This window comes from Excalfactoria chinensis, chromosome 7 (genome assembly GCF_039878825.1).
Source record: "Excalfactoria chinensis isolate bCotChi1 chromosome 7, bCotChi1.hap2, whole genome shotgun sequence".
NCBI classification, from domain to species: Eukaryota; Metazoa; Chordata; class Aves; order Galliformes; family Phasianidae; genus Excalfactoria; species Excalfactoria chinensis.
The window spans coordinates 8,291,195-8,303,932 of record NC_092831.1 but is presented as its reverse complement, the minus strand read 5'-3'; the positions used below and the strand labels follow the sequence as shown (position 1 = coordinate 8,303,932).

General features: G+C 49.4%; 1 protein-coding gene across 1 annotated transcript in view; it reads right to left on the bottom strand.

Moving 5' to 3' along the window:
* The window catches only part of ITGB5 (integrin subunit beta 5), a 39,688-nt gene that overhangs the window by 679 nt on the left and 26,271 nt on the right, over positions 1–12,738 (bottom strand). Inside the window, exons 11-14 of the mRNA XM_072341938.1 lie at positions 5,058–5,280; positions 4,375–4,475; positions 1,028–1,144; positions 40–206 (exon numbers count right to left, since the gene is read on the bottom strand). Of these exons, the coding sequence (XP_072198039.1) occupies positions 40–206; positions 1,028–1,144; positions 4,375–4,475; positions 5,058–5,280 (608 nt within the window). The remainder of the gene's footprint in view (positions 1–39; positions 207–1,027; positions 1,145–4,374; positions 4,476–5,057; positions 5,281–12,738) is intronic.

Here is a 12,738-nt window from a genome sequence, read left to right as displayed (position 1 = left end):
AATGCCAAGGGCCCACCCAGCAGCACCCAAAGCACTCACCATTTCATATCTCGCCCGGGTGCGTTCGCTCTGGAATCGGTCAAACTCCCTCCTGTCGTGAATGGTGACGAGCAGCTTCCAGAGCCCCAGCAGGATGGTGCCGATCAGCACCACGCTGCCAATGACAGCCAGCACGATGGTGATGGCACTGGGGGCCGAGCTGCATGCTGGAAAGGAGGCAGGAGAAGGAAATCAGCTCTGGGGCAGGTGCATCCCAAGTGAGGGTAACAGGAGCGCAGCTGAACAAGTGGCTTTGGGGGCAGCACTGGAAGCAGAGACTGAATTGAAAAAAAACAAACAATAGTCCTCTCCATAAAGGAAGGGATCTGAACCACTTTAACTTAATCAACTGGTCTTTCAATTAAGTGCAAGCTGCAGCCTCAAAGAAATAAAATGTGCCTCCCGTAGGACTTCCCATCCCGGCCTGTGTCCTCAAGAGGACCCAAGCAGAGCATGATAAGCTGCCACTGGGTGTTTGCCAGCTCTTCCTACAACGCCATATGGGGTTTCCTCTGAGAAACATGCTCTGCATGGGATGAAAGCAATACGCAGGGGACAGCTATTCTGAGAGGGCTGGGACAAGGTACTGCACTGCTGGGAACAGAGCTGGTGAGTGGAAAAGCAGAAATCCACAGGACCTGTGGGGGTATGCCTAGCAGCCTCGCTTCAGAACAGTAGCTCCTGTTTTCCCACCTCATGCTTCTCTTCCCAGTGGTTCTGTCTCCTAACCAAGGTATGGCATACCTGCTGCTTCCTGAGCAGGCTGTGTTTCATTTCAGCAACCTGATCTGGCAGAAAGCCCTTGGGCCACCTGCTAGTAATGCTGGCAGCTCAGGTGCACATCACACTCTTAGAAGCCTTTCATTAAGCACACTGAAAGCACTTGGTTCTGTGTTTCAGCCCTGTTAAATCAGCTCAATTCTTTTGCACCTGTGTGCAGCCTCGTCCCCTCTCATGCTGTCAACAGGGAAAATGAAGGAGGCCCAACCTGGCTCTTTAAGGACAGTGAGGTTAGACTTCCCACTGGCGAGTTCTGAGTAGGTGAACTTCATGACGCAGTTGTTCACTGGGTAGGCACACAGGATCGCATTGGGGTCATCCGTTTCTGGAATATTAAGAGCAACTTGGTTACTTACACAGCATACCCATATGTCAAAGCACCTTCATTCTCAGCCAGGTGCTTTGGAGAGGCTCGTTTCCACCCAGAGGCCCAGCATCAGAGCCAGCCCCTGCTATTTGGGAGTGGTGTCATGTTGGGGACTGTGCATTCCTTCCCATACGAGGGGCTTCCTGTCCTACATATGGTGCACATTACAGCCCAGCCCCAGCGGCGGGGAGAGCTGAAACAGCATCATGTGGGGGAAGGGAGAATGCAAAGCATTAGGAAAAGCCTAAAAGCCTCTACCGTGGTACCTTTGCTTTGTAGTTGCCCCTAAGCCTGATGCAAGAAGAGATTAAGGCTGGTGGAACAAGGAAATGGCCTGGGGAATTAGTAAGGTAAACACCCTAAGAATGGAGGAACAAAGGGAACAAAAACTGCTCCTGGAATCACCAGCACACATGGATCTTGGTTAGTGTGAAAGCAGAGATGGGGGGAGCTGTGAGAAAAGAGATAAATTGATTCCAAGAGAATCAACAAGAATAGAGTGGTACGATTAAAAAGAGATAATTAGAAATAAATGAAAAATGCTCACCTGTGCAGGCTTGCAGAGAAAACTCTAAGAAGAGCAATCTCTAGAAAGAGATCCTTCCTCAGTGGCAGTCAGCCCTTAAATGGGGTCTAGGAGAGGTGCAGCCAGGCTCTACCCCTGCTGGTCTCACTGGTGAATTGCCTTCACCTGTGCTCCCATGGCTGACTCATTGCTCACCTCAGGTGGTCAGTCAGAGGTTCAGACCCTGATTCAACAGGTCCCATACACCAAAGATGTGTGCCTTCAGCCCTTCCTGCATTGCCCCGCTCCTGGAAATGTCCCCTTGCAGGGCAGCACCTCCAGCCATGCCAGGCAGCCGTGCAGAGCACCTCTTGCCTTTATGGGATGGCATTTTCAAGAAAGGGATCTGGACCACTTTGTCCTATTGGTTGTCAAGACACAACTGGGGTTCTGGCACCTGAAAAATGCTCTGCTTGTCACTAGCATCTGTGTCCGGCTGTCACACTGAGAAATGATGGCGTTAATGACCACTGCTATCCCAGCCCCTTATCTTTCTCCCTTTTATGGTGTTTGGGACATGGTTTAACTGTGGACTTGTAGAGTTAGGTGGTCGCTAGTTCAAGCCCATAGCCAGAAGGCACCTGGGACATCCCAACAGTGCTCAGTGCTCCACTGCTGTGACAGTGCAAACCTGTATCTTCTGTCTGCCAGTGACGAATACCAGCACTCGGCCTTTCAGCAGGGATTTCTAACACGTGCTACATCACGGAAACACTTGAGGATGAGGATTTGGCTGGGTCTGCCTGTGATTCCCTGTGCACTTTCTCTAGGAATATTTTGCAGCCCAGATTTCCAAGCTCTAAAATCTCAGCACCACCCAGGATCAGACTGTGGCAGCACAACAGAAAAATAAGCATAATTCCCCAACATGTCTTTAAAACAGAGATTTGGCCATTTTCCTCTGAAAGCAACAGGGGGTTGGCCAACCACAGCCCAATCTCACCTCCTAGGGCGCAGCCAGCACAAAGGCTCTGGAGTTGTGAAACAGGCAGGCAGGAGAGTTAAGCTTTAACCCCCAGTATGTGCTGGTTTCTTAGAAACATGAGACAGCCGGGCATCTGAAGGGAGATTAATATGGGTTGGAAGCATTTAAGATGGCCTTGTAACCTTTCACAGTGCACTGGGACAGGTTCATTCTCCAGCAAGCTGCAGTGAGGATGGGGAGCGCAAGAGCAAGCCTCCCAAAGGAAAAGGTAGGACATCCTGCTGGTTGCTAATTGAGAGAGAAAGGACAAGCAAGGTAGAGCACTTGTACACCCTATGAACAGTGGAAGAGAAGCAAGAAATGTCAGACATGGATGGCCACGTATCCCTGCTTGATCCAGAAGCACTGGCCTCTCCGTCCCAACTCCAAGGGCTGTAGGCAAGGTCGAGGTCTGGACTGAAGCTCTCACTGTTTGGTTTCCCTCCGTCCCATAAAACAGCAACCAGGGACTGCCAGAGTGAAGCTTGAAAAGGAGGGGAAAAGGTATCTGCTGAGGGACATGATGTGGGGTGACCTTCAAAAGAGATCACAATGAGCAGGACAAGGGGATACCTCTTCCTAGATGACTTCTCAGGGAGATCAGAGAATGCCATTTTGGGGAGACATTTTGTCCTTTTGCACTCTCTCACAGCTCATCTAATCTCTCCTGTCACCTGATCTTATCCCGTTCTCTTTGCTTTTTGCATTGGCCACAATGGGTCTTACACGCACAAGCCCTGGACCTGCTCAAGTGAGGTGGAGAAGCAAATCTTTTGGACAGGTCTGGGCAGACTTCACGTAGCTGTGAGCTCAGAAAGGCAGAATCACAGCTGCACGTAGCAAATGCATGCCCAGAGGGATGTACTAATGGCTAACCTAACAGCAATTATCATCTCACATCTACAACAACGGATAAGTCCAATTCATAAAACTCATTATTTCTTCCAATTTTTTTCTAAACGACTTCATTAAATGAAGCTTTCTTCCAAAAGGCAACGAGGAAATGTTACATACAGCTGCTTGAATCCAGATTTTAAGATGCTATTTAAAATCAAGTGTGTTTTACTTAGCATTTAGGCTGTAGCTAATCCAGAAATACAATCACAACAGCAATTGAGTTGTTAACATGAACACTCAAAGCAATACAAATTACAGCCTACACAGAGGGTCATATATTACGCTTTCTAAACACTACTTAGAAACCTGAGGCTTTCCTTACAGATGTGTCTTGGTCTTGTTGGAAGCAGTTGGTTACTGGGTACTGCTTGCTGGGCCTGGAGTCCTATGGGGAATGGGATTGTTCAGGCTAGAGGGTCTCATAAAGGAGGCTGTGCCAAGGTGGGGGTCAGCCTCTTCTCCCAGGTAACAGTGATAGGATGAAAGGTAATGGCCTCATATTGCACCAGGGGAGGTTTGGGTTAGAAACTATGAAAAATTTCTTCTTCAAAAGAGTGGTGATGCAATAGCACAGGCTGCCCAGGGAGGTGGTAGAGTCACCGTCCCTCAAGGTGTTCAAAAACCATGGAGATGTGGCACCTGGGGCATGGTTAGTGGGCACGGTGAGGATGGGTTGACAGTTGTGATAGTTGGACTATATCATCCTTGTGTTTTTGCCAACCTTAATGATTTTATGATTCTATGATTCAGCTGTGTACTTACTGAGAACATCCACAGTGGTGATGAGCTCATCCTTGCAGTGCTTTTGGCAGGTTTGGTTATCCAGTCTTCCTGAGTTAAACAGCTTGCATTCAATACAGTCCCTTCAGGAAGACACACAAAGAGAAAGACTGAGCATGGAAAGAGGGTGGGAAAGAGAAGCTTCAGGGTCAACCATTTTCATTACAAGGATGGATTTGTTCCAGAGGTGGATTCGGTGAAGAAGCAAACAGCTGTAGGTCTGGAGACTGTTTGCCCTTTGCATGTAGGAAGCTGCATATCAGTTACTGCAAAATCCCTCCTGTCTAAGATCAAAGCAGAAGCATAGCCAGGTACTGATGTCCAGGGCACCTCCACCTCTGCAAGGTGTCAGGCAGCCCCTTCTCTACATCTCACAGCTAGTTGGACCCAGAAATGTTCAGATCAGCAAGTTTGGGCTGCCAGCCTACAGAGCAGAGCAGCACTAAAATGAAAGGGGCCATGAACCTCCATGAGAACTTGGACAGCAACACTTGTTGCTCTATGGCATACACTCAGTGCCTGCAACATTGCCAGAGAGGAGACAATACAAACCCAGCTGGCCAGGACACTAGGGACCTTCTCTACCTGGGTGGACAGAAGCCTCCCAGGAACCAAAGAATCCCTCTTCCCCCATCAGGAAGTCCCTCCTGAAGCCCCATACTTACCTTTTGGTGCTGCAGACCCCTGGGCAGGTGGGACACTTCTCACAGGTCTCCCCGAACGCCCCAGGCTCGGTGCACTGGCACCTCCCACAGATGCAGTTGCCGCGGCCGCTGCACATCTGCCCATCGCTGGAGACACAGCCGGCGGTCTCGGTGGAACAGTTGCAGTTGTCCCCAATGTAGCCTGTGTGGCACTTGCACTCCCCACAGTGACACTCTCCATGGCCTAGGGAACACAGTGGTGAGAAGGGCATCAGCAGCAAGCAGAGCAGTGCTGTTTGACCCTGTGAGGGTCCTCCCTTACCAGAGCATCCCCTTGCAGAGCTGGCGTTAAGGGCCAGCCTGAGCAAATCAACAAGCTTAAAGGCTTTCAATTACAGTAAGTGGCATGGCTGGCTGCCCAGCAGCTGGTTTCGAAACAGTATCCATCAGCTCACTGGAAACACTGCTCAAATTCCTCTGTGGTTGGTCCTGAGGAGCTGGGATGCTTTTGAAGGCATGATTTGTCCACAAGGCTCATCAGCAACCTAATTACAGCTCAGTTTTCCCATTGGAAACAGCCTTGAGTAGCTCAGACCAGATAAATTATATACATGCTCTTCTGATCAGCACTAAACTGCTGATAGCTCTGCTTCTCCCATCACCCCAAGAACACCAGAGGGGCAATGAAGCATCAAGCTGTGCCCATTGCCAGAAGGCCTGGGAGCATCTTCTGCTCTGCAGGTATCTCATTTGTCCCAGAAAGCCTCTTCTGTTCTCCCATCATTTGCTTTAGAGCCAACGTGTATGCTCAGACATTACCAGAGGGAGGAGACTGTGTTTATAAGACCTCTGAAGATTGCCTAAATCTGATGCATTCACACCACCAAGGTCCAGACTGGAGTGCAAGCCATTCCCTGTCTTAGGAAAAGCAGCCCTGCACCATTAACTTCAGCTCAATCCCCTTGGACACCACAGAGCCCAGCACAAGATGCAAATCTGCTAGAAATCCATCTCTGGAAGTCTTGCTGCTCATTAAATGGTTTGCCATATGCAAGTAGTTGGTGCCAGGCCAGTCCAGGAAGGCAGGGATCCTTTGCATTCCTTCCAGCCCTGGCATGTTGGGATGGAGCCTGGACAGACTGAGATGGGGAAGGGAAACAACAGCTTCCAAATTTGTGTCCTATTTCAGCACTGCAACCAGAGAAATGAAGAAACAGCCTCTTGGAGAAAACAGCTTTGGTTTCTGCAGAGAAGCAGCCTTTCTATATGAAGGTGACTAAGTGTGGGGTGTGAGCCTGAGATTTAAAAACATGTTGACATGTGTTTTCTGCCTGGCCACACTGGTTCAAAGCGCAAGAAGCTCGCCATGGAGAACAAGCCAAGAATGGGAATTTCCATGTTGACCTTTAGCAGCAAAGACATTACAATCTGCCTGCACCAGCCTGAAAGACCAGCCACTCCTGCAAGCACCAAGAGCTCCATTTGAGGTGCCCTGCATCTCCCATCCAGCATGGCCTCAAGGCTGGGTGGGACACATTTATGCCTCATGTGGGCATGGCAGGAGTGGACCTGCTCCTCACAGTACACCCAGAGCCCCGGAGATGGGAATTCACTCCTAAGATGAACCCAATCTTGCTTCCCAGATTCATGTTTTAGAAGAAAACAAAGATTCAGGTCCATTGAGGAGGGTGTGCTCCAGCCCCCCCCCCCCTCCTCCTGCAGCACTCACTGTGCAGGACATCAGCACAGTCTTTAACCCTGAAGTCATTTGGATTTGCATGGTCTCTTAGAGTGGTTTTGCAAAGCCAAAATACATTTGTTATGTGCTCCAAACATAACAAGATGTTTTCTTCTGTTCCTGTCCTTAAAATGAGAGGATGTGAGACATCTAAAAGATCCCCATCTAGCCGGGAAATGACAAGATCCCTCTGACTTTGGTAATGTACTTTCCAGTCAACCTTTAATTGTTTGGGGTAACACCTCCCAAACTCTGTGCACCTGCTATTGTCATTCTTGGTTACCTGAATGACTACTCTAAAGAGGAAATAAAACAACAACAATACCACCACAAAACAAAAGAGAGGAAAACTGGGGCAGGACCTGGTTAAGAGACAAACAAGCACATCCAAGCAATGCACAGCCTCACCAATGCCATCCCTTACACAAAGTGCTGAGCCCTGACCGCTGCTCTTGCATCCCTACGTGTTGTTTGCATTCCCCAGGGTTGAAGGCACTGAAATTATCTGCCTACAGCAGAGGGAGCAGCCAAAGCCCAGACATGAGGCACTGCTGGGCCGGCCCTGTGGTGTGAGTGCAGGATCGGTGCCTCTGGTCCATCACAGTTTGCATGGGAGGGAGAAGGGCAGCGGAAGAAGTTGGGAGAGTCTGGAAACTTTCCGTTTGGGAAAGGGCTCTGGCAGTGCCTGCTTAAGTAAATAAATCATCTGGATTGCCACTAATCTCTTTCCATGACTCAAAGGAGCCGCAGGCTGACGAGCACTGCGCTGCCAGATGCTCGGCACCAGCGGGCAGGGAGGACTTGGGGAAGTTAATGGAGCGGGGATGGGAGATGTTCCCCTGTCCTGCAGGCTGCAGGAGCACCCCAGCCTAGTGTCCTTGCTGCAAAAGGGCACTGAGGTCTCTGTGTAAACTGCAATGTGTGCACTGACTGCCTCCACTCGTGCCAGAAGAGCTCTCGCCCATCCTCATCTACCCACAGCACTGCACTGAAACAACAAACCAAGCACTAAAAAGCAGATAATAGGGAAAAAGAGCTTTTCTGGATGTTAATTACACAAGATACCACAGACTTTTGCATCCTGCCACTGCATTAATGTCAGCGGGTATTTATATCTCAAAAGCATACAGGTTTTGGACACGAATCGTTGAGGCTTTAAATAATACCTTACTCAACCCTAGTACTGGCTGAGCTCACAGTTCCACCACTGAAAATAGCACCAGCAATGCAGACCAATAAAAGCAAAACTGGAGGAAGAAATCCATGCCTGAACTGTGACTTCAGCCTTGGACAACATGAGCTGCATCACCAACCATCAGCATCCCAGTGATAAAAGTTCTCACCCCCCTCATCCTTTCCATTTCTCCCTCACTTGGGAGCTTCTGGGTTAAACAGGAACTGTGCAGGGAGCTCAGGGCTCTGGGAACTGCAGGCTCACTTTGGTGAGCTGGGGCACAGCGAATTTCCTGTGGAGCCCAGCCAGCCTTCCTTCATCTTCCTCCTCTCCCCTACAGAAGTGCAACAGAAATGCAGTCACAAGATGAGTCCTTGCTGCCCATTTTAGCTTTTTGATGTATCACTTCCTGAATTTCTTAAAATAAAGCCTTTTTGTTTTCTTGTTGAGAAATCTCAGCACTCCACAAATCTCCTGACTTTTGCTTACATGAGCACCTCAGCCCCACGTGGCTTTCTGGATGGGGACCCACAGCTGGGAATTGGGAGCTTTCAGGTCCCAACTCTGCTAAAGCTGCCAGGAGCGATGCAGGGCCGTCAGACCTGAGGGATGGATGTAATGGTTCCAGTAAAGCTATGGGTTGAAGTAACCCAATCACACTGCGTACACGCTCATCCATGGCTTCATCACCTCTTAGGAGCTTGGCATGGGAGGCACTGTAAAAATAGCTGATAATTCCTATTACTGAAGCTTCCTTGCTGCACGTGATGATCCACAGGTCCACAACCAGAAGCTTCTCCCCGACTTATTAAAGAATCCTTTGAGTTGAAAGGGACCCTCTTAAAGGCCATCTGGTCCAGTTCTCCTGCAATGAGGAGGGACACCTACAGCTCAACCAGGTGCTCACAGCCCCATGCAGCCTGACATTGAGTGTCACCAGGGACAGGGCATCCATCACCCCCACTTCCATACTCCTTGATCCATCTCTGCAGGCACAGCATGGCAGGTCAGCAGGGATGGATTTCAGCAAACATACATAAAAAACCACCCAGCTCCCTTCGATTTATTCTTAAAATAAAGCCTGGCTCCAAAACAAAGCTGCAGGATCCCAAATGCCTGAACTCTAGGGTCAAATTCTACGGTTCAAGCCCATCCTTAAAATGAAAAGCAGGCTTACTCCCAGCCTACCGAGGCACAAACGTGCTGAATGTCCTTTCAGCTGGACCTCATTACAAGGAGTGGTCCCCAGAGCAAAGAGACATTCTTTCACTGCAGAATCCAGTGCTGCGGGAGCCTTGCCCAGTTCTGCATTTGGATGCAAACACATAATCTGGTGCAAGTTCACCAAAGGCCCATGGTTTGGGGACGGATTTCTCCCTTCCCAAAAAAGCTGAAAGAAGACAGAATTTTCATTCAAAATAAGATATAGAAAAAGGGAAAGAATCCACAGCTGCGCTGCACTCTTAGGTCTCATGTTTGTTCTCAGCGGAGCAAAATTCAGGGGCTGTCTGTGCATGCCAATAAGAAACACAGTTTCACTCACCTGCTTGCTTTAGACTGTTAGCCTCTCAACCCAAACTACAGCATTCATTTCCAACCACTTCTTTCTGTTAATTACTGTAATCAGAAAGATCAAATCCAGGCACCAAAAGAACCAGACAGAAAGGCAGAGCATTTTGGCAAGACCACCTCACACCATCATCTCCCTTTGTGGAGCACGTGCTCAGCATAGCTTGCTTTTCAAGTCCGTATCATCCATATTTTGGGGGCTTTCTGGAGTTTGCAGTCTGTGGGGCAGCTGAATGTGCACATGGGGTCAGGCAGGTGCCTGTGCCATCAGATGACACTTCTTGCTGCTGCTTTAAGACAGACCCCCAGGCAGAACTCTGGCTTCCGCAAAGATGTAAAAAGCATCACTGCTGTATTCTTTTAATTCTGTCATGGCATTTAACGCCTCATTAGCATGCATTAATGGTTGCAAAAGGCCTGCTGGAGGGCAAGGAGAAACCCCAAGTGAAAAGCGGCAGGAACAGCAGCGCTCTGTGCAGTCAGGTCCTTGAAGGGATCGCTGCCAGGGTTGGGGAGGGCTGCAACAGCACTGAAGGCCTGGGCAGGGGGAAAGGAGGGGTAAGAAAAGCTGGCATTTCCCTCCTGTGCACGGAATGGGACTTCTGGAGAAAAGAGCTCAATCGTTTGGAGACAAAACCCCAAACCTGTCAGTTTCTGATGGATTCTCCCAGGCCGTGGGGCTGACAAAAGTGGCCCAAGCCCTTTTGCAAGCATCAGATGGGGTTGGCAACAGAAAAACCCCTTAGCAGGTGCCCAGCACATATATGGGTGACACATATAGGTGTTCCCCAAGCACATATGGTCCCTGCTGGAGTGCAGCCTTAGGGAGATCCCTAAGGATCCAGCCCAGGGCTGCGCCCAAAGGAGAAGTTCAGGATGAGAGTAGGAGGTTTGTATAAGAGGGAAAAGAGATCCTAGGAGAGGAAGGCAGGAGCTGGGTGCAAGGCTTCTTATGCTATTTAAGGACTTCAGCTCCCTGCCTTTGGCACAGAGCAGAATGGGAACCCAGCACACAGAACTGCAGGACTGCCCTGCAGAGAGCGGAACAGAAACCATGTTTAAAAAGATATAAATACAGAGAGGAAGCGGAATAGAAAGGCTGGGAAAGGGTGGAAAAGCAAGGAGACTTCAGAAGACTCATAGGGAGGATCCCCTCTCACCTGCAAGAGCTGTGACTATTTTGCATGCCCTTCCAGTCCTTCCCACTTGACCACCAGCACAGGGATGGGATGAGTAGAAGGAATCCTCTTAATCCCTACAGCCCCAAGCTCTGCTGCCTCGGACCTTACATCTCTCCAGGCTGCCCCGATGATTGGAGTAAGCAGAGCTGACCCGATGACCCCCAATTTCTTCATGCTAATCCACGTGATGAGAGCAAATGGAACACGCCTAGCCTAGCAGCTTAACACAGAGAAGAAGGAGAGCAGAGGAGGCCCCCCAGTTGGGCTTGGCTTATTACAAAATGTCTGCAGCGTCTGTACAGATTCTCATCAAAGCCAAAACATTTCATGGAGGGAGAGCTCCCACCAGGTGATGCTTCTGGGCTACGACTGGAAGGGTACACCACAAACCAGAGGTTTCCTTTTTCCTCACTCAAGTGAGATGCCTACATCACATCAGCTGGTTGCCGAGAAGAACTACCGGGCACACAGTACTCATCTCTGCCCAGGGAGGGGAGGATGCAAAGGGGGAAGGTAAAGAGACACTCACAGCCCTGTGACACTAACAACACTATAAACCTTACTGCATTTCCAGGCAGTGATGTGCATCTGCACTCAGATTCTGCATTTTCACTCAATACCCCAATCTTTTTTTTTTTTTTTTTTTTTTTTAAAATTCCCCAAATCAAAAGAAAACCATCAAAAATTGCAAAACTTGACATGATACAGAACACAGCAGATGTGTTTTAAGCTCTGTTCCCTCTTTCTTCCACAGAACATCCTTTTCCCTTTGGGGCTATTCACCACCTGCTGTGGATGGCAAGGCAGCCAAGAAGCCAAAACTGCAGGCACAGGAAAGTTCCCCTCCCCAGCCATGCTCAGCCACCACAAAGCTGGTGTGGCAGGAATGAAGACTGAAGATTGCTGGGCCCTTCCCTGGCACACCAGTCCTGGTCCAAGCAGACCGATGACAACTTCATGTGGGGAAAAGTTCTGCTTCCAGACCAAGAGTCTCAGCCTGTAGGAATTAGTACAGTAAGAGGCTGTGTCAGGAATCACAAGGCAGAGATGCCAGTGGTGCTATCAGATGTGAGCACTGCCCTCAAAGCACAGGGCTAGAGTGTTCTGTGTCTCTTGCACAACCAGAAACTGCAGCACCGGTACTGGCCGGCATATTCCCATGAGAGACAGAACAAGGATGGAGATGCTGAACCCTGATGTGGCGCCTGCAACCAGGAAATCCTAGAACAAATTGCAGAAGCAGGAGTGTGATTTCTAATGTGAGGTTGTAGCAAAACAAACGAAAGCCTTATGTCACTGTGTGCCAGCACAGGCTGAAAACCCAGAGTTCTTCCCCATTTAAGAGGGCCAGGAAAGGGAAGCAGTCAGATATAACTATAGAGGCCATGAAAGATTTGCATACCCTCAGCAGTTTTTGAAGTGGTTTCCACAGGGCAGTTGGAGGTCGATATAGATAGAGTCTGTGCAACAAGCCACGGGTTTTCGGTTCAGTTGTCATTTCCTAAATCCCTTTTCAGAAGTGGTTTTGGTATTTGTGTGTACTTGCAAATCTGACACCCTATTGCTGATGTTAGCTTTTTGTGTCAGCAGTGGTGAAGACAAGGAAATTACCTTAGACAAACCAAAGTAAAGGAGATGCTGTACGACTCACACCCCCTGCAAATACGGGTCTGAGCACTGCAACTAACAAAGCCTGGCCTCCAGCAAACCAGTCCTGCTTCATTAGTGGCCAAAGCATGATGCTCTCACCAGGGCCTCTCCTCCCTCTTACTGCCTCATTTTATAGGACCTTTAAGGAATGCAATTAGCACTGAGATGTTTCCTCCTTTGTCAGATCTGCTGGAAGGCAGCCAAAGGGTCCAAAAGCCATGGGGATGCACAGTGATCTGCAAATTCCTGAGCTGGGCTCCAGGCAGGGAGGCAGGCAGTGAGCAGATGGCTCTGCCTCTCCATGGCAGCAATACGAACTGTCTAGGAAACGCCGGACCCTGTGCTGAAGTTCCCAATGCGATGCACAGCTGTGTGCAGCGTTCAGAAACT